A 19,209-nucleotide genomic window follows, 5' to 3' on the forward strand; every position below is an offset into this window, starting at 1 on the left:
GCAAAGAACATATTTTCTTAACAAAATTTGACATACTCCACATTTATGTACCAAGATATAGGTAGGATGTGATTAAACTCTCCATGAGCTCTTTTGAGTGGAATCCTGCTAGGAATGGGGTTCCCATGAGGGCTGGATTGCCGATGGTTGGGCATGGAGTGGTCGTGTGAAATATTTTTTGTAGCCTCCTATTTCTCGTGTTCTCTGCTCAGGCTGTGGATAACAAACCCTGAGCAGAGGAGTAACATTGCTTTAGAGAATGGGTGGGTTGAGATGCAGAGGGAAGCTGCTGGGGGCCGTTTACTCCGATTGTGACCATTATGAGGGCTAAATGATTTGATGCGGGGAAGGCTGGTTTAATGCCGCTCTCTCTGAGGCTCACCTGGCCGCACATGGTGTGGAGTGTCCCCAGGCATGGCCCGGGGAGGGGCGGGGGCGCTGAGGAACACGGCGTGGGTGCCAGAGAGGGGGATGTGATAATTGATAAATGATTCCTGTTCATTATAGAAGTTTTGGAGTTTGTATAAACCAGAATACTTAAAATAGGAAAAGAACATGGACCTAGATAAAGGGAAATATATGGTTAAACCCATTCTGTTTAAATCCCCGTTACGAATTTTGTATATTGAATATTGTATACCAGTTTGTAAAAGAATAAAAAAAAGGGGGAGGTTTCCATAGTCTGAAAGGTTCTTTTTGCAGAATCAGATTTCCTGCCTTTGTGTGATCAATCACACACTATCTGCTAAAGCTCAGACTTCCCACTTCTCCTGTTTTTTATCTACCAAGACCAGATGGTTACATGACCAATTGTCCCAAGAGCTGTCCCACGGAATTTTAAAGTTTCTTTCACCATTACTGCTTACCTTGCAGAATTACTACAACGAAACAATAACAATTTTTGATTACTACAAAGAAAACAATACTATAAAAAGGGAGCTGCAAACCAAGTTCTGTGGAAGCGTGGAGTAGGCGGTGACCGCTCACACAGCGCGCTGCTTGCTCTGTCTGTATAAAATAAAGCAATTATATTTTGCTAAATATCGAGACTTTTGTTTCTCACTTACAGCAGGGAGAATTCGGGGCGCTGCCAGCCCTGCCGGGCTCGGCGCCAGGAGCGGCAGGGCTGAGGGAGACGCGGCCGCTGCCAGGGCTCGGCGGGGCCGCCCCTCAGGGCAGGCGGGGCGGGGCAGGGCAGGGCGGAGCCGCCCCGCGCCTGCGCGCTGCAGCAGCGGCCATGGCGCGCCCGGGCCGGGCCGGCCTCAAGGAGCAGCGCTACGACCGCCAGCTCAGGTACCGGGGCGGGCACGGACCGGCACCGGCAGCGGCCCAGCGGGGAGCGGGGCCGCGCCTCTAGCGGCGGGCACGGGCACGGGCGCGCTCGGTGCCGCGCCAGGGACAGGCCCCGGGGCCGCGCCGGGCCCGGCGGAGCCGCGGGAAGCAGGAGCCGTGTCCGAGCGGCGGGGCCGTGAGGGCTGCGCCGGCACACGGACAGTAGATATGCAATAAATAAAAAGTATATGTTACCAGAAACATATATATATTCAAACATAAATATATATATATATATATATATAAAGGGGGATAGAGATACATAAATGTAGATATATATATCTACGTAGGTCCTCAGGTATGTTTTTATATAAGATATATAAGTTACTTGTAAAATGCTTGTTGTATAAGTATATAATGTATAAATACATAGATGTGTGTGTTCCATATGTTTATATTATGCATGTCTGTTTGTGTCTCTCTGTATATATCTGAATATGTAAAGGAGGCTGTGCCGAAAAGATGGAGCCGGGTTCTGCTCCAGGCCCAGCAATGGCACCAGAGCCACGGGCAGGGGCTGAGCCCAGGACCTGCCCCTGCACAGGAGGCACAGCCTGTGCCCTGGGCAGTGCCAGCCCTGAGCAGAGTGTGCAGAGAGGCTGTGCAGTCTCTGCTGGGGATATTCCAGAGCCTCGTGGACACTGTGCTGTGCCCTGTGCTCTGGGATGGCCCTGCTGGAGCAGGGAGGGGGCACCAGAGCAGCCCCTGTGACCCCTTCAGCCTGACCCAGCCTGGGGCTCTGTGAAAGGGCAGAAAAGATCCGAGTTACCAGGGGAGGGTAAGAGCACCAGTCAGGGGTGTCTGTCTGCAGTGTGGCTGTTAAATTTCCTCATGGATGGATATGTGTGAGTGAAGGGCTCAGCAGTGGTGATACCACTCTGCTGTTCTCTCAACAGCTTTGTGCAGCTCAGGAGTGCAGAGTCCTGGGCTCCTCAGTACAGGAAATACAAGGAGCCATTGGACAGGGTCCTGTGGAGGGCACAGAGAGGATTTGGGGTCTGGAGCATCTCTGGTGAGGAGAGACTGGGAGCTGGACCTGGTTACCCCAGAGTAGAGAACACTGAGAGGGGATCTCATCAATGCAAACAAATATCTCCAAGGGCTGTCAGAGGGTGGTGCCCAGCAGCAGGACAAGGAGCAATGGCCGTGAACTAAAACACAATAAGTTTCATCTCCACATGAGGAAGAACTTGTTTTCCTGGAGGGGGCAGAGCCCTGGAGCAGATGCCCAGGGAGGCTGTGGAGTCTCCCTCTCTGGGACATTCCAAACCTACCTGGAGAAGCTCCTGTGTCACCTGCTCCAGGTGACCCTGCCTGGGCAGGGCTTGGACTGGGTGACCTCCAGAGGTCCCTTCCAACCCTAAAAATTCTGTGAGTTACCACCCCAGTGAAATCAGCAGGACATGTGACCCAGGACTGTCAGCCTGGTCTCAGCCTCAGTGCTGTTTTCTAGAGGTCTGAAGTACCAGACAGAATCAAGACTGATTTCTGTCTCCTGTGTGTTTCAGTGCCTTGTATGAGAAATTTTAAAAAATATATATATATAAAATGCTATTATTTATAATAAAAGTTAGGAAAAAGAGAATGTTTGGCATTAGGACAAAGTTTGGGCAAGGACTTTTTTAACCCATGCTGCTTTTTAAAAAGTTGAAATATGTTCCAAGAGAAAGAGGTGTGTGCATGCATATGGTGTAAGGTTGGAGAAAATGAAATGTCAGGGAAACTGCTCTTTGGAAAGTCTCAGAGTTTTCACAGTAAGTTCCCTTTTATTTTGGTTAGTGCTATTTAGGTCCTCAGCAGTGAATGCACAGTAGCACACCTGTCCTCTATTTGTCTTTTTTTTTTTTTTTTTTTTTTTTTTTTTTTTTTTTTTTTTTTTTTGTGTGTGTGTTTTGTTTTGTTTGTTTGTTTATATTGACTTGCAGTCAGAAGTTAAATAACTTCATTGTATTTTGGGTTCCTTCCCAATACAGACTGTGGGGCGACCATGGCCAAGAAGCATTGGAATCTGCCCATGTTTGTGTGATAAATGCAACAGCAACAGGAACTGAAATACTCAAAAACTTGGTGCTGCCAGGTCAGTAGATATTTCTTCTGTCTCTTCTTTGTGATGTATCTGATAGCTTGATGATGCCAAGTTCTTCATAGCAGGTTTTTTCCCCCCAAAGGTATTGGTGCGTTTACAATTGTCGATGGGAATCGAGTCTCTGGAGAAGATGTTGGAAATAAGTAGGTTTTTTACTGATTTCAGTTATAAATTGGCAAGTGACAGGGTTTCATATGTAGTTCCATCTCTATATTTGCTAAGAAGTCCTGCAAAATTATTTTAGAATTCTCTCTGTGTTTCTCCAAGTCGTCTGTGGGTTTGGAGATTGGTGACAGACAGCGTGCATAGTCATTTTGATATTAGCTGCTAAATTATTTTAGTTGCTAGGTTTGGGCCTTACAGATCTGTTTGTTTCACTTGTCAAGTTTATAAGGACAATGCTCTATTCAGTGTAAAACTATTGAAAATTAACTTGTTTGATGTAATCTTGAGCTATGGCAGTGTTTGTATATCAGTGTAGTTGAATATGTTTTCCCTAATTCTGATGATGCAGGTGCAACTGTGGCTGCTAGACATTTATTGCCCTTCATGGCTTTGAACAGCTCTGTGCAGCAGGGAAAAGGGGAAAAAACTGTTTGCAAATCCTGTAAGAATGGTTTGCCTGCTAATTCTTGATCAAGTTCTGTTGCAGTGCCCATAGATAACTACAGAGGTTATGTGAGGGGGAAGGATATTCCATTATGTGGGGAAATCAGTGCTAGTGAGTCTTTGATGAGCCTGGTGAGAAAGAATCAGCAGCATGATCCTGTCTTCCAGACAAGTTTTGCATGTTATATTTCAGATTTATAGCTTGGGCATTGAAAAGCTTTATTAAGAAACTGTTTCTGAGGAAAATACAACAGTGGTGGGAAAAAGCATATTTAAGGGTTTGTTGTGTATGAGAGTCAGCAACATATTCTGCAGAACAAAATGTAACTTCAGTGCTGTTTTTTCTTCAGAATAAAAGTTCACATGTAACTCTCTCTTGTCTCCTTTTCAGTTTCTTTCTACAAAAAAGCCATATTGGTCAGGTAAGGAAATAATAAATGTCCATTTACATGTATTAAAAGCATGGAAATATTGAATATTTTAACGTGGTATTATGAATAATGCTAAAAGCTTATGTGTATAGGTTAAAGTCTGCCTCTTCTTTAACAGAATTCCCCATATTTACTTTTTAGTTGCTTGTAAGTGAGAAGATAAACTCAATTGTGGTGAGATTGAATAAGAAAAATTGATGAGCTTATGATTAAAATCTGTGGCAGGATAAGGTAGTTGTAGTTGAAGGAGTAAAGCTAGGAGTAGAGAGGTGAATGAGGGGGAAAAAAATCACAAAAACAGGGAGTACCAGAGGCATAGATAACTCCTGGAAACTCTGTAATGAAACTGGAAATTAGGAAATAGGTGTCTCACAATTTGTCTTTTTAAAACAGTATTACATGCTCTCAAACTAAGTGCCTGCTATTACGGGATGCATTTTTCCTCCAGATGAGCAAGGCTTGGAGTAAGGAGCCTTAGCTTATAATGAGCTTTGTTGTGGGGTGTTTCCTGAGGTTGTTTTGTTGTTGTTGCTTGGTTTGCATTGTTAGCACGTGCCATTATGTAGTACTGATACAATATGTAAACTACATTTCATTTTGATTGCTCTGAAACAGAACCGTGCCCAGAGTGCCATGGAGCTCTTGCAGGAATTGAATAGTGATGTTTCTGGAAACTTTGTTGAAGAGGTTTGTATTCCTAGATCAGTACTATATCTGTGTTATAGTGTGATAAAAATGTGAAATAACAGCTCTGTGTTGCTTTGTGGTGTTGCAGTTTTAATAGATTCAGGATAAAACAGCATTTGACAAATTGATCTAAAGTTAAATCATTTGGATGTATTTCACACAAAGAATGTGTTTCAAGCATTATTTTGTAACTTCATCTTAATTTTATGAGTTTCACTTAACACTTTATATTCAGCAGATTTGCTCTGTACTCAGAAATTTTCAGTGTTCCCTGACATACATTTTTCCCCCTATTTAGAGTCCAGAAAAGCTTTTAGACAACGACCCTTCCTTTTTTAATCGGTTTAACTTAGTGGTTGCAACACAACTACCAGAAAGGTAAGAATTACCTAAGGTTGAATTACTTGTTTTCATTCAGTTGTAAAAGCAGGTTTATATATATATGTGTGTGTGTGTGTGTGTGTGTGTGTGTGCATTTATGCACAGGTACTTCCTTGTAGAAAAGCAGAGCAGAACTGTGTCCTTGTGAAGGAAAATTACAGCCAGTGATGGCACTTTCTATAGACCTTTTTGTACCTCTGATGGGAACTACCTCTTCTGAAATTAGGACACTGCAAAAGATGAATCTGATTCTTTAGTTCTCTGTCTCACAACTCATTGAAGCTTTTTATTTGATACTTGGAGCATTTGGGAGGGTGGAATGAGACATAATGGACATAATAGATGGATATTTTTCCAACTCACTGTAAATTGCTGTATGAAATTAATCACCTTACGTGCTTATGATCATGATGATATTAGAGAAGTTTTTTGAGAGAACTCTTTCATAAGTAATTGGTGTAGGAATTATCTTTATAGTTAACTGGTGCCTTCTGGAGATGTGAAAAAAGTATGTTTTTTCCTTATAGCACATTGCTGCGCCTGGCTGAAGTTCTCTGGAATTCCAACACTCCTCTGCTGATCTGCAGGACTTATGGACTGGTTGGTTACATGAGAGTTGTGATTAAAGAACATACAGGTTAGAGGGTTTATTGAAATCAAGACTTCTCTGGAAGGTTTAAAGCTTCAGTAACTTATGTCACTTTGGAGTTTTTTGTCTTTTTTCATCTTGTGATGTATTTAGTATTTGTTAAGTTTTAGGTAGTTTGCATTCTTTGAGGAATGCATTGGGATTATGAACTGCAACAAAGAGTAAAATTGGGGATTATCCTGATGTTATGGGTGACTTACACAGAATACTTACTTTGAAAATTAAGCAGTGAAAGTAGCAGGTGGTCCTGTGTTTGTGTAGCTCTGTTCTGAAGGCCAGACATAGAGCTGGGAAATGCATTGTGTCATTTTTTCACAGTTGTTGAATCTCACCCTGACAATATGTTAGAAGATCTGAGACTGGACAAACCATTTCCAGAACTGACAGAGCACGTTCAGGATTATGACTTGGAGCATATGGACAAAAAGGTTGGTGTGTGGTTTGCACTGTGTTCCCCAGCACAGGTACAGACACAGCACAGGGATTCTGTGAAAATGGCCCTTGGCAGATGACTCTGGTGCCAAGTCCCATCTGAACAGAACCAGCTCTAGAACCAGTCACGAGGAACTGTTTTTGCCTCTGCCCCAGATGTTCCAGTCTGTTTAAATCTTAAGCAGGTGCAGGTCTTGGGAAGCAAGGAGTATTATTGGAGAGCTTGATCTTTTGTTAGATTGAATACTTCCTCACACCCTCTTTTGGAATTTGTTATTTAATTTTTATGATTACCTGTTGCTGCAGAGCTTTACACTGTGGATGTTTCTGCATAGCTTGAGTTCCACTCCAGAAAAATATTGGAGAACTTGGCTCACATTTTTTAAATTAATAATAATTTGATAATTTATTTTATAATAGTTTAAAAAATTATTGCTGAGTCAGAATCTGGAATATGTCCTGTATCTTTAGAGTAGTGCAAGGGATATGTGGAGTTTACATTGTAAATAGGTTTTTAATTTGATTCCTGTTTTTTATCTTTTCTCAACGTGACAAAGATTTCTCCACTGTTCAATTCCAGGACCACAGCCACACTCCATGGATTGTGATTGTAGCCAAGTATCTCACAAAATGGTTCAATGAGGTATGTTGCAAAACTGTATTATTACTATTATTGTTCTGTCTTTTCTGAAGCAGTAAATTATTTTGGCAGTGTGTAACATTAAAAAATGAAGGTGGAATCATAAAAAAAAAGATTACTAATTGAAGTACAAGTAAATATGTGAGCAATGACAAACTGCTGGAGTTCAGCAGTCTGAACATAGTGATCTTTTAGTAGTAGGTATTTTAAAGACAAAAATTCTCTTTGTGTTTTTTAAATTTAGAAAAGTGAACAGTGGCCTAAGAGTTACAAAGAGAAAGAAGCCTTCAAAGAGCTGATTCGGCAAGGTAATCCATGTCCCAGGGGTCCCTTATTCCTACTGGCAGAACCAGATACAAGTTGGTATCTGAAAAGTAATCCCAAATTCTCTCAGGTTTAATTTATGAAAGATAGGTTGGTATATACTGTATGATTCTTCTGCTAAATTATTGGTTTGTACATGTGAATCTTAAGATGCCACACTTGCTTATAAATGTTTTTTGTCAGTGTTTTATCCTAAGATCCAGAGTGTGTTTTGATTTGGGTGGGATCAAAGGCCTTAAGAGAAAATCCTGTTTAAAATGTGATAAAGAGGAAAGCAAATGGCTTTTGACACTGGAATTGTTATTCTGCAAATATTTGGTTTGTCCATTGACCCATCAGACATTTGTAATCCTTCAGCTCTGCCTGGCCAGTGCCTGTAGCACTGACTGCACTGTAACTGGTGTGTGAATTACTTAATTTGTGCAGTGCTTTCAGTCTGGTACCTTTTCAGGGTGCTTAAATTCATGTGGCATTTTTAAGATCTATATGCATTGTCTTAAATGATTGTAGAAAAACACCATTGACTGAATTTTTGGTATTTCCACACTTGAAGGTGACCTGTGTGCAAATTTGGAGTGGTCCTTAACCCCAGGCTGTGATAGGGAATAGATCTGATCCATAGTAATTTCCTTTGGTTATGTCAGATTTTAGTGGAGGCACTTTCTTGGGCTGGCTTGCTCTCTGGATGCATAAGTGTTTGCCAAATTTGAAATTTTTGAAAAATCCCAGCAAAACAAGACTGGCATAGGAAGGAGAATTGTTAATTTAGTGCTTATGAAACTTGATTATCTCCTTTTTACAGAGACGAACTTGTGCTTTTGTGCTAAGTAACTTCTACTCAACATCACAGGAAAATGAATCATATGTAGAATTTAGATGAAGTTAGCTTTATAATTACATCTGATCTTTTTTCTTGTGGTTTATTTTTCTTTTTTTTTTTTTGCTGGTAGCTGTTATGCCACGAATACATCCAAAGCCAGTCTGTTCTGTTGGTAAGACATAAGTGATGAGATGTAATTCAAACAGTTGTGCATTTAAATTTTTTTTTTCAATAAGGTATCTTAAAGAATGAAAATGGGACCCCAGAAGATGAGGAAAACTTTGAAGAAGCTATAAAAAATGTGAACACAGCATTAAATCGTACAGAGGTAAAATAAACATTTCTGTGATAAAACTGAAGTAATTTCAACTGCCTCATTTTCTCAGAATATATTACTCAGTTTTAGGACAGAAATTCCATTAGTAATATTTGTATTTAGCTAAAACAGGATTAGTACAATGTTAGAACTGAAATTGTGTTGTTAAATAAGTTAAATAGACCTAGACTAGCTGGCAATGCAGCTTACAGAAATTCTCTTACTCCCTTGCTCTTGCAAGAAATCTGCATTTCTCTCCTGCAGACTTCAAGTCTAAAATGAGTCAACAACCAGAGTGCATCAGTGAGTTCTTGTCTGACTGTTACAGTTGAGTCTGTAAAAAACTCTCTGAAGTGCTGGGTACAATTGCAAGGCTTTAGCAGTGAGAGGTGTAGCTGATGCTGATTTAAATACACTGCTGGGAGAGAGACTGAGAGCACTTACTGAAATTGTGCTGTGTTGAAGCTATGGGCTGTAGTAGTTACTGTCTGTAGAAACGAAGGGCTGCATGGGACTCCTGATAAAATAAATTCAGTTCTTTTCTCTTGAAGAAACTTAGTAAAAAATTCCCTTCATAAACTGATCAAGCTTAAAGCATTAGAAGTGATGTTTTCATTGTTTCTTGAATAATCCTGAGCTAGTAACTCATGGTTTTAATTTGAGCTCCAATTTCTTTAGTTTTTCATCTGGGGTAAACTGCAAAGGCTACATGGGGCAAAAGCGTATTCTGTTATTCTTCCTAGATAATGTTCTGTTGTTTTGAACTGTGCTGATCCTTGTTTGGATGGTCAAGAAAGCAGCAGGTAAAACTTAGTGCTGCTATCCAAGCCACTACAAGACATGGCCCAGGATATTAACATTTATTTGAGTTTATATGCCAGATTGACTTGAAGCAGTTAAGGATTCTGACTAAAACTGACTTTTGTAGCCCCATTCCCCTTCCCCAGCCTTTCAGCTGCTCTGCCCCAGCAGGCAGGGTGGGCAGTTGGGGTGGTTGCTGCAGCAGTTTTTAAATCTTCCCTGTCAAAGGTGGAAGTCAGGTGAGGTTTTGTTTGTGACATTGATCTTGCTTAGAAGCATTGCCTTGCTCTTGGGCAGGGCTGCTGTTTGAAATGTGTCTGAGCAGCACTGACTGTTGGATTCAGAGGAGATTTGTCATGAAACTCTGAGGTCACTTGGAGTTGGTTCACCTATGTAGTGAGTGTTGACATAATTCAGGAAATCAAAAGTCAAGGAATTACAAACCGAGTTTATTTATTTTCATAGGTTCCAAGAGGCATTGAAGATCTTTTTAATGATGATTGCTGCCTAAAACTCACAGAACAGGTATGAGTAGTTAAGGGTAAGACTTAAATGTAGAAAAAGCATTGTAAGTAACATCTGTGTACATGACTGTCTCATGTGCATTTGTAGTCATCTTCCTTCTGGATTTTGGTTCGAGCTTTAAAGGAATTTGTGGCAAATGAAGGGCAAGGAAGCTTGCCTGTCCGGGGCACCATACCTGATATGATTGCAGACTCCAGTAAATTCATCAAACTACAAAATGTGTGAGTAGGCAACTCTTTGACAGAGCTCACTTCCATTCATGTAGCTTCTATGTTGTCTTTATAATGTAAAACAGCAACAAAGAAAAAGATAGCCTTCAGTGTGGAATTGATGGCTTTCTGCTGTAATTATTTACTTCTTCATTATTACCAGATACCGTGAAAAAGCAAAGAAGGATATTGCTGCTGTGGGGAACCATGCTGCTAAATTGTTACAGTCCCTGGGCAAGGTGAGTGCAAACCTATGGCTGTTCTTCTGATGGAAGGAAGTATCTGTGAAGTATCTGCTTTATTTAAATCAATTTGGTTTGATCATATAAAAGCAAAATGCATACAGGCCTGTGCTATTTACAATTTAAGACATTTTTTGGAACATTAGTAACTAGTTATTTCACAATAAATATATTAATATATTAATATATATATATGACAGCAGGAATTCTCTGACCATTGTGTGTTCTGGAATGAGTATATTCTCTCTTTTAGGCACCTGAGTCTATTTCAGAGAAAGAATTGAAGTTGTTCTGTGAGTATGCTTGGATTCTCTCCTGGGTTTATGCACATAATGAAATAATGAAAAACTTTTGAATGGTCATGTAGTTACTAAGCAGTAAGTCAATATTTGAATTTTTCAAGTAAGTACTAAGTGATTTGCATCCCTCATTTTTAGGAGAAGTAGGAGATGTTCAGCATCTGTCAGGAGTGAGTATGTAAAGATTGGCTTTAAAATTCTGTATTTTTTTCACTCCAAACAACAGAGAGCAGCTGCCCTCTGCTCTCTGTGATGAGTGCCTGAGCACTCTTGCCCATGCTGGGGTACTGGTTTCAAAGTGTGGGCTCTGCAGACTTGAGGTGGTCTGAAAAGTTGTAACCCAGCTGATGGCACTTCAGGCTGTGTCTGTCCTGGATGTTACAGGTGTCCAGCAGCAGCCTGGCTGGGCCTCCTCACAGCTGGAAACTCCCCTGTAAGCACACAGCAGAGAGTGTGCTGCCCTGAACTGGTAAAGCATTGGGGAACCTCCCAGTTGCTCCTTTCTCTGTGCTGGGTTGTAGCTGCACCCTGCATTTGTTCATAGCAATGATACTGGAAAACAACCTTTTCCAGCTCATGGCTGTGCTGTTAAAATATTAATTGAGAACGTGTGAGGCAGTGTGAGATACAGTGGGAGACTGGAAGAACCATGTTAATTTGCAGTCTGGAAGGGGGAAACATTGTGGCTGTGACTGATTAATTGCTCCAGTGTAGCTGTTACATTAACCCGGCAGATAGTGGGAATTCTACATGAGCACAAAGTATTTCCCTAAAACTCTCCTGACCATAGACCTAAAGGTAGTTAAACAGGTTTTTATTCCTGCAAGCTGAGAAGAAGGGAGTGTTCAGTGCAGTGCTGTTGGGTGTAGCCTTTCCCGTGTCACGCGGAGGTGTGGCAGAGCTGCAGCGGGTGGTGGCGCTGATGGGCCGTTGTCTCCTTGTCCCCGTGCCAGGCAGCAACGCCGCTTTCCTGCGCGTGGTGCGCTGCCGGTCCCTGGCTGAGGAGCACAGCCCCAACTCCTGCAGCAAGGACGCCATCAGTAAGTACTGCTGCTGGCCACAAACATTTCCAGCTTGGAATGCTGGTGAGGAAAAGGAAATGTAAGCTACATGTTCTGTTGTACTATGCAGTTTTATCATTTGGAATGTCACAATGACTTCAGTGGATTTAAATAAATTCTTGTTGTAAGGCTTATGTCTCTCAACTACAAGTATGGAGATTTAGGTCTAGAATGTTGAATTTAATTTGATTTTGAAATGTCAGAAATGACCTTACAGATTGATGTATGTTGCAGTTTTTGTTCTCTTGTGGACTTAGTACTCTACATAAAACACTGTTTTCTTCAAACTTCTCTTTTCTATATCTCAGTTATTTCTGATAGAGCTGAAAAGATGCTTTTTCATCTTATTCTTTAGGATATGAACTAACAAACTAGTTACTTAATAATGATTTTGGTTTTTATATTGCCTTTTTTTTTTCTTTTTTGAGCCTGTATAAATTTAAAAAAAGGCCAGAAATACTTATCTGTCTGTTTGTTGAAATTAGCTTAAACAAATCCTCTGAATATTTTGGAAAAAATATGTATATATCTTGTGTATACATACATCTTGTAATATTTATCATTCCAGTGAAAACTCCTTAAATTAGTTTGTAATGTGCAGTGGGATATAAGTAGCAGTTAATATTTACAAAGACTATTGAGCTGTGTGCTGAGGGATAAGACCTATTTTATAATTACAGTTATTACACATAATACTTAAAGTATGTGTTTCAAATCCTAAAATTATAACTAAGGATAACCCATTTAAATTAAAGCAGCTGCCAGAATTGAAATGTGAATTTCTTCGCTGAGTAGTTTATATGAAATACATATAATATTGTTTTGTCATAAACTTTGGAGACAAAATTGTGTACCTGACAATTGTTTAAGGTTCTATCACTGGCTGTACTCATTAACATTTCTTTCTACTGCAGGAATTCAAAACCTTGCTTTTTCCATTCCATCTGCACCAGCTAACCAGTTCTCTTGCTGTTTTCAGTTTCCCATATGGATAACCCAGACAGTGAAATAGTGCTCTACCTGATGCTGAGGGCTGTCAATAGGTTTTACAAGCAGCATGGCAGATACCCAGGTATGTTAATACTGGTTACTTCACATCATCAAAATAAATAAAAAAGTACAATAATTACTGTAGTTCAAGTTACAAACTGCAAATACATTAGTTGTGGGGGTTTTTTTCCATAGTAATAATACAGCTTTACGAATGTGAAAATTAAAATGAGAGGTTTTTTTGGGAACTTGAGGAATTTATCTGAATTAGTATCATTGACAGGGTTGTGTGGATTATGAATCAGTTCAGCTGTGCAGTAATTTGTCTATCATGAGAAGCATCAACAGAATATGCAATTGTTATTAGTGTAGTACTAATAACACATTGATTGGCTTAGAAACCTTACCCATTAGCTTTGACTGTGGGGTTACAGTTGTGTGATGAAACAGCTGATTTATTTTCCAGGTGTCTACAACTACCAGGTGGAAGATGATATTGGAAAGCTAAAATCATGCCTTACTGGTTTCCTCCAAGAACATGGGCTATCTGTAGTGGTGAAAGATGACTATTTGCACGAGTTGTAAGTGCTGTTTTTGGGGTGTGGCTGTGTTGGTAAAACTGCCAGGCAGGTTGTGACTGTTCCTTTCCTGTGCAGTTGTCGCTATGGAGCTGCCGAGCCTCACGCAGTTGCTGCCTTCATGGGAGGTAAGGGTGACACTCCAGGGCCACACAAACAGCAGCCTGCCCAGCCAGAACTCTTCCTTCATTCCTCTGGGCTCTCAGACCAAAGGCTGCAATCACAGGCTGCAGTCACAGATGGCATTAGGGCACAATCCTCCCCTTCATTCTCCAAATGTGACCTCCCTACAGTACATACAGAGTAAGTAGGTGCAGCAAGGCTAATAATCAGTAAAATGAACTTCAAAAACAACCTCAGTATATCAACTCTTCAAGCTTAGAAATGAAATGGTGGAAAGAGGCTTAATTTTTTTAAAGCAAAGTGATAATTACTATAATTTTAAAATTAGTGCAGTACATATCTTCTTTTAACATAGTACACTTATGTTAAAGATTTATGAAATTTAAGTAGCCGTGGTTTCTTACTTCATTCATCCTGCAGGTATGTTTTAATGGATGCTCAAAACTGATATATCAGTTAACTTTATTTGGCTGCGTGCAGTGCTGAAGATAATTATGTATTATATAATCTGCTTATGTAGGAATTTTTTTCTGATTAAAAAACCTGGTATGTATCATTGTTTAGAAGAATTCATAAAGCTAATTTCTGAATAAATTACACAGTGTTTCCTACTGCAGGAAAATTCAGAGGTATTACGTTGAAGTGACCCTTCAGTTTATGTTACAGTTAAGTTTTACATGATTTTTTTTTAAACTCAGCTTCTCAGTTGAGAGAGGTCCGAACTTGCATAGATCTGTCCGCTCACCCATTTTTATTCTGTGTGTATGTACATGGAGAGAAAGTGTATGCAAAGCTAACTTCTGAAGTAGCACCTTTCTGATCTTTTATTGTGTGAAGTACTGAAAGGCAGTTTTGCCTCTTAGGAGATTTATCAGGCACTCCTGAAATAATTCCAGTGTTGGGACTTCTGGATAGAAACATTATTTGTCTGTTGTTTAAATATGACCTGATAATTGCCTTTTGTTTTTTCTTCTCTTTTGCAGGAGCTGCTGCACAGGAAGTCATCAAAGTCATTACAGGACAGTTTGTAATTTTTAATAATACCTTTATTTACAGTGGAATGTCACAGACTTCAGCAACTTTCCAGCTGTAGGATAATCTCTTGCATTCGATGCCTCCAGGTGCTGCTGCTGCTGTATTTACAATTCTGTAAATACTGTGCTTGTTTTGCCACTGACTGGACTGTTCTGTTCTGTATTACCTGCTAATTAAAGTTTCTTTATTTGTAATTATCTTCTTTTTCTTCTTGTTATTCTTTCCTGAGGACAAATAAATTCATACTTTATCCTCACAATGTTTTTAAATCTAGAATTTTATGACTCACCTCTGAAAAAAAAAGACAGTAGCTGCTTTTCGGCAGGGTAAGTTGCATTTACAAACTGGCTCACCTTGTTGGCAGCAGAAGTGCATTTTTTCTTATAAAAGCTGCTCATCATCTTGAGTGGGGAGAAGATGCAAAAGGGTGAGAGAGGCTGATGAACCCTGATGGTCTAAGGATCCAATAGTGCAGAGAGCTGGAGGTGAAATACCATTTATTGTGTTCAGAGTCATTAGAGAAAAGGAGTGTGTGCCTGAAAGCTCAGTTCTGTCAGCCACATTCACCTAGTAAAAGGGTTTTTCCTGCACCCGTGTGTGTGGCCAATGCCTCGGGATGGCAGCTCTTTCTGCTGTGGGGGCATTGCAGCCTCCAACTGGAGAGTGCGCAAACTGAGCTGCATTGAAATGTGTTGCCCAGGGCTCAGTTTTGGGGCTGGTCCTGGTTAGCACCTTAATCGATGATGTGGATGTGGGGATTGAGAGCAGCCTCAGTAAATGTGCAGACTCCCATTGGGTGGGAGTGTGGATCTGCTGGAGGAAAGGAAGGCTCTGCAGTGAGACTGGGACACTCGATCCACGGGCCAAGGACAGCGGCGTGAGGTTCCACAAGGCCAAGTGCCACCTCCTGCAGGTCAGCAGTCACCTCAGCGTGAGCCAAAGTGTGCCCAGGTGGGCAAGAGGCCAATGGCACTGGGCTGTATCAGCAGCAGCGTGGGCAGCAGGAGCAGGGCAGTGCCTGCCCCTCTGTGCTGGGCACTGCTGAGGCCACACCTCGAGTGCTGTGTCCAGCTCTGGGCCCTCATTTGAAAAAGGACACGGAGGGGCTGCAGTGTGCCCAGAGAAGGGCAGCAAGGCTCATGAAGGGTTGAGGAAATGTCCCGTGAGAAGTAACTGGGTTTGTTCAGTCTGGAGCAGAGGCTCAGGAGGTGCCTCAGGGCTCTCTCAGCTCCCTGCCAGGAGCGTGCACTGAGGTGGGGCCGCTCTCCCCTGCTGAGAGAGGAAATTCAGGTTAGATTTTAGAAGAAAAATTGTCACTGTTCGGGTGTTCAGGCCTAAGAACAGGTTGGCCAGGGAGGTGGTGGAGCTGCCATCTCCGGAGGTGTTAAAGAGGCCTCTGATCTGACACTGGGAAATGGTTTATTGGTTTAGGGTGTGCAGTGGCAGTGCTGGGCTGAGATTGAACTGGATGGTCTTAAAGATCCCTCCCACCCCCGACGGTTCTACCATTCCCAGCGCTCCCCGCCGGGCCGAGGGGAAGGCTCAGAGTCCGAGGGCGGCCGCGCCCTGAGGCGCTCGGGCGGCGCTGGGGCTGCGGCGGCTCCTGAGGGGCCGGGCCGGGCGCTGCCCTCAGCTCGGCGGGGCCGCTCAGCGCGGCGATCCCGAACCTCAGCCCGGCGATCTCAGCCCGGAGATATCAGCCCTCAGCCCGGCCATCCCCTTTCCTCAGCCCGGAGATCCCGTCCCTCAGCACACCGATGCCATCCCTCAGCCCGGCCATCCCCATTCCTCAGCGCGGAGATCCCGTCCTTCAGCCCGGAGATCCCATCCCTCAGCCCGTATCCCGTCCCTCAGCCCGGAGATCCCATTCCTCAGCCAGGCCCTCCCCATCCCTCAGCCCGGCTATCCCGTCCTTCAGCCCGGAGATCCCATCCCTCAGCACACCGACCCCATCCCTCAGCACACCGATCCCATCCCTCAGCACACCGATCCCGTCCCTCAGCCCGGCGGCAGCGCCTCGGGATCTGCCCCTCGCCGCCGGATCACAGGTACCTGAGCCGTGCCCCATTTTCTCCCTCGGGACTCCCCAGCCCTCCCACAGAAGAATGCAGCTACTGTTACATCTTTAGACTGTTGCCTTCCTCCCACTCCCTCCCCGCCCCGCTCGCCCCCCTTCATTTAAAAATTTTGATATGTTCTTTCCATATATTTGGGCTGATCTGGAGTGCTCGCTAAGACTTCAAAGTGGAGCTCTGATAATGAGCTGTAAATCACACACGGCTCATCTGAGGGAGGAGGGTGGGGGGGAGCTGAAATAGGCCAGGACACCCCCAAATCCTCACGGCCTCAGCTGCTGCTGTGGGCTTTGCTTTCCACAGGACACCAACAATCCACACTTCTCCCCTCTGGGCTTGGGTCCCTGCGTTCCAAAGGGTAAATCCCGCCGAGGCTGCCTGGTTACTGACCGTGCCAGCCATGTGCTCTAGTGCTGCTGAACACACACACTGACACATCTGCACTTCTCTGGGAGTGGCTTTTGAGGTTTGAAGGGATGTTACTGGGTTATTTTCCATATCTGATGGAGAAGAGCTAATCTGTTCTATATGCAACATTTGCCAGGTGTTTGTTGAAGCAAATCTAGTTGCTTGTCTTTCCACCTTGCCTTGTGATGCAACAACAGAGGTGAGCTATTTGCATGTAATTGATGTAGGCTGGCTTATAACTACTATTTTGTGTAGCTTCTGTAGGTTGCAAAAGTGAAAGATCCAGGTAAGGTCAAGATAATCCTTATATATACACACAGTTTTAAAGCCCTTGTGCTTCCTATATTGCATAATTGTATAAACACGTATTAAACCAAACTCTTCTGAAATGGAATTAGCTCCAGAGTGAAGTCATTTTTACAGCCTTCCTTTTGTTTGGGTGCTTTTTTGTTTCTTAGGCTGGTGGGGTGGTAGCAGCAGGACAAAGAGGTGAGGAAGGCTCACAAGCTTTTGCCTGTTGTGGCAGGGCTGGATTTGCAGGAAAATGAATGCACACCTGTTATCACTTCTGAAAGGCTAAAGGGAGATGAACTCTAAATTCTCCCTCTCTCATGGAAGCAGCAAAGGAATGGGGGCTATCAGTAACTCTAAACAGGGCTGGCTGTCTTCATTAAGATGACAGTGATACTGCTTTCAGCCTCTGCTCCACGTTGAGAAGGAAAACTAATCCATCATTAAGCTGGATTTGCCACTGACTGAAAGTTTCTACCTGGAACTAAGTAATTTTTTGAGAAAATGTAATAGGCTACTGTGGTGCAGGACTCAGCACCTGGACTTGACATGCTGTTGGACTCAGCCTCTCTATCCAGCCTGTTCAGGTCCCTGTGCAGAGCCCTCCTACCCTCCAACAGATTGATACATGCTCCCAGCTTGGTGTCATCTGCAAATTTACAGTCCACTCCCCTCTCATCCCACTTCTTTTTTAGTCACTTTTTCAATCCCACCCCTCTCTCAGCTCGGCAACACTCAACAAACCAAGCAGAACAAATCCAAACAATCCAAACAACAACACATAGAATCAACAACTTTCATTCTTTAAACTAATAACCTTTTGGCTTCAGCAAGGTATCACCTCATCTCTCACAATCCACCCTTTCCTTTTATTCTCCTTTTCTGCCAAAGCCCTTGATTTAATTAACCTGTCTGGTCAGCATAAACTGACTCCTTTTGTGAAGCAGTTACAAATAAGATTAATCAGTCTATTTAAAAGTCCCTGATTTGTCACTCCACGTTGCTGTCCATGGTTCTCCAGCTCAAGTAAAGTGAGCTGTAGGTATACTTGTGTGCAGTGCCTCCCATCAGCAGTTCCACCTGTGCTTGCTCGGATGAAGCAAAGCTCAGATGGTAACTGTGGCAACAAAGATGACCTTCCCCATTATCCATACCTGCTTCCTAAGTTCTGTGCACGACAACAGCACACTGTAGGGATATAGAGGTGAAGCACAGAAGCTGTGACACTTCGTGCAGCAATTTCCAGAGTCTTACAACATCATCTCCTATTCCACTTTTGCCAAGTTCTGCTGTGATTTATATTCCCACTGCTCAACACCCGAGGGATTGCAGCCCACAGCAGAGCAAAAGTCTCTCTGGTGGCAAATACAGAGGTCAGTCCATTCTTGCCCTTGATTGTTTACTATCAAATCATCTTTTGAAGATTAACTTTAAAGGGTCACTTCCTCGTGCTATTGTCCAAGTTTGGGGAGGAGCTTCCACTGGTCCTTTGACTTGAGAGGTGTGAGACCACTCCTTTTCTGCAGTCCTGATAACTGTTTCAGTTGTGAAAAGTACCTAAAAGGGACCTTCCATGCTGGTATCAAGGTATCATCTTTCCAAGATTTTATTAGAACCAAATCTTCTGGTTTTACCTGGTGTACGTGAAAGTCTAGAGGTGATGTTTGGGGTAACAACCCTTTTCTTGTAAGGTCCATGAGAGAAAGTGTGATTGCCTGCAAATAATTTCTGAGATATAAGTTTTATTAGTTTCAGCCCTGCCTCCCTTCCCAGATAAGGTAACCCAAATAACATTCCTCAGGGAGAAACTCCTGTGTCCTTTCTTGGAGCAGTTCTGATCTGTAATAATGCTAATCTGGTTTCAG

The 19,209-nt window shown here is 42.6% G+C and overlaps 1 protein-coding gene across 2 annotated transcripts; it reads left to right on the forward strand.

Moving 5' to 3' along the window:
* Nucleotides 1–1,202: 1,202 nt before the first annotated feature.
* NAE1 (NEDD8 activating enzyme E1 subunit 1) lies at nucleotides 1,203–14,767 on the forward strand. 2 transcript variants are annotated; one of them, XM_056500740.1, is made up of 20 exons: nucleotides 1,203–1,293; nucleotides 3,306–3,409; nucleotides 3,501–3,561; nucleotides 4,419–4,449; nucleotides 5,074–5,145; nucleotides 5,444–5,523; nucleotides 6,054–6,163; nucleotides 6,494–6,603; nucleotides 7,188–7,250; nucleotides 7,492–7,555; nucleotides 8,628–8,719; nucleotides 9,974–10,033; nucleotides 10,121–10,254; nucleotides 10,406–10,481; nucleotides 10,738–10,777; nucleotides 11,737–11,823; nucleotides 12,824–12,916; nucleotides 13,301–13,415; nucleotides 13,491–13,715; nucleotides 14,519–14,767. In XM_056500740.1, the coding sequence occupies exons 1-20, from the start codon at nucleotides 1,238–1,240 to the stop codon at nucleotides 14,571–14,573; spliced, it is 1,728 nt and encodes a 575-aa protein (XP_056356715.1). In that variant the 5' UTR covers nucleotides 1,203–1,237; the 3' UTR covers nucleotides 14,574–14,767. The 2 variants fall into 2 exon arrangements, with proteins under 2 accessions (XP_056356715.1, XP_056356716.1); XM_056500741.1 differs by having other exon boundaries at nucleotides 13,491–13,540.
* The last annotated feature ends 4,442 nt before the right edge of the window (nucleotides 14,768–19,209 follow it).

The sequence above is a fragment of the Oenanthe melanoleuca genome, chromosome 11 (assembly GCF_029582105.1).
Source record: "Oenanthe melanoleuca isolate GR-GAL-2019-014 chromosome 11, OMel1.0, whole genome shotgun sequence".
Lineage (NCBI taxonomy): Eukaryota > Metazoa > Chordata > Aves > Passeriformes > Muscicapidae > Oenanthe > Oenanthe melanoleuca.

What these genes read in the sequence shown, in the direction of transcription:
- NAE1 (XM_056500740.1), top strand. Translation starts at nt 1,238, where the DNA reads ATGGCGCGCCCGGGCCGGGCCGGCCTCAAGGAGCAGCGCTACGACCGC. An exon ending in CGCTACGACCGCCAGCTCAG is followed by an intron (nt 1,294 to 3,305) that starts GTACCGGGGCGG and finishes TTCCCAATACAG; the next exon opens with ACTGTGGGGCGACCATGGCC. An exon ending in TCACAAAATGGTTCAATGAG is followed by an intron (nt 7,251 to 7,491) that starts GTATGTTGCAAA and finishes TTTTAAATTTAG; the next exon opens with AAAAGTGAACAGTGGCCTAA.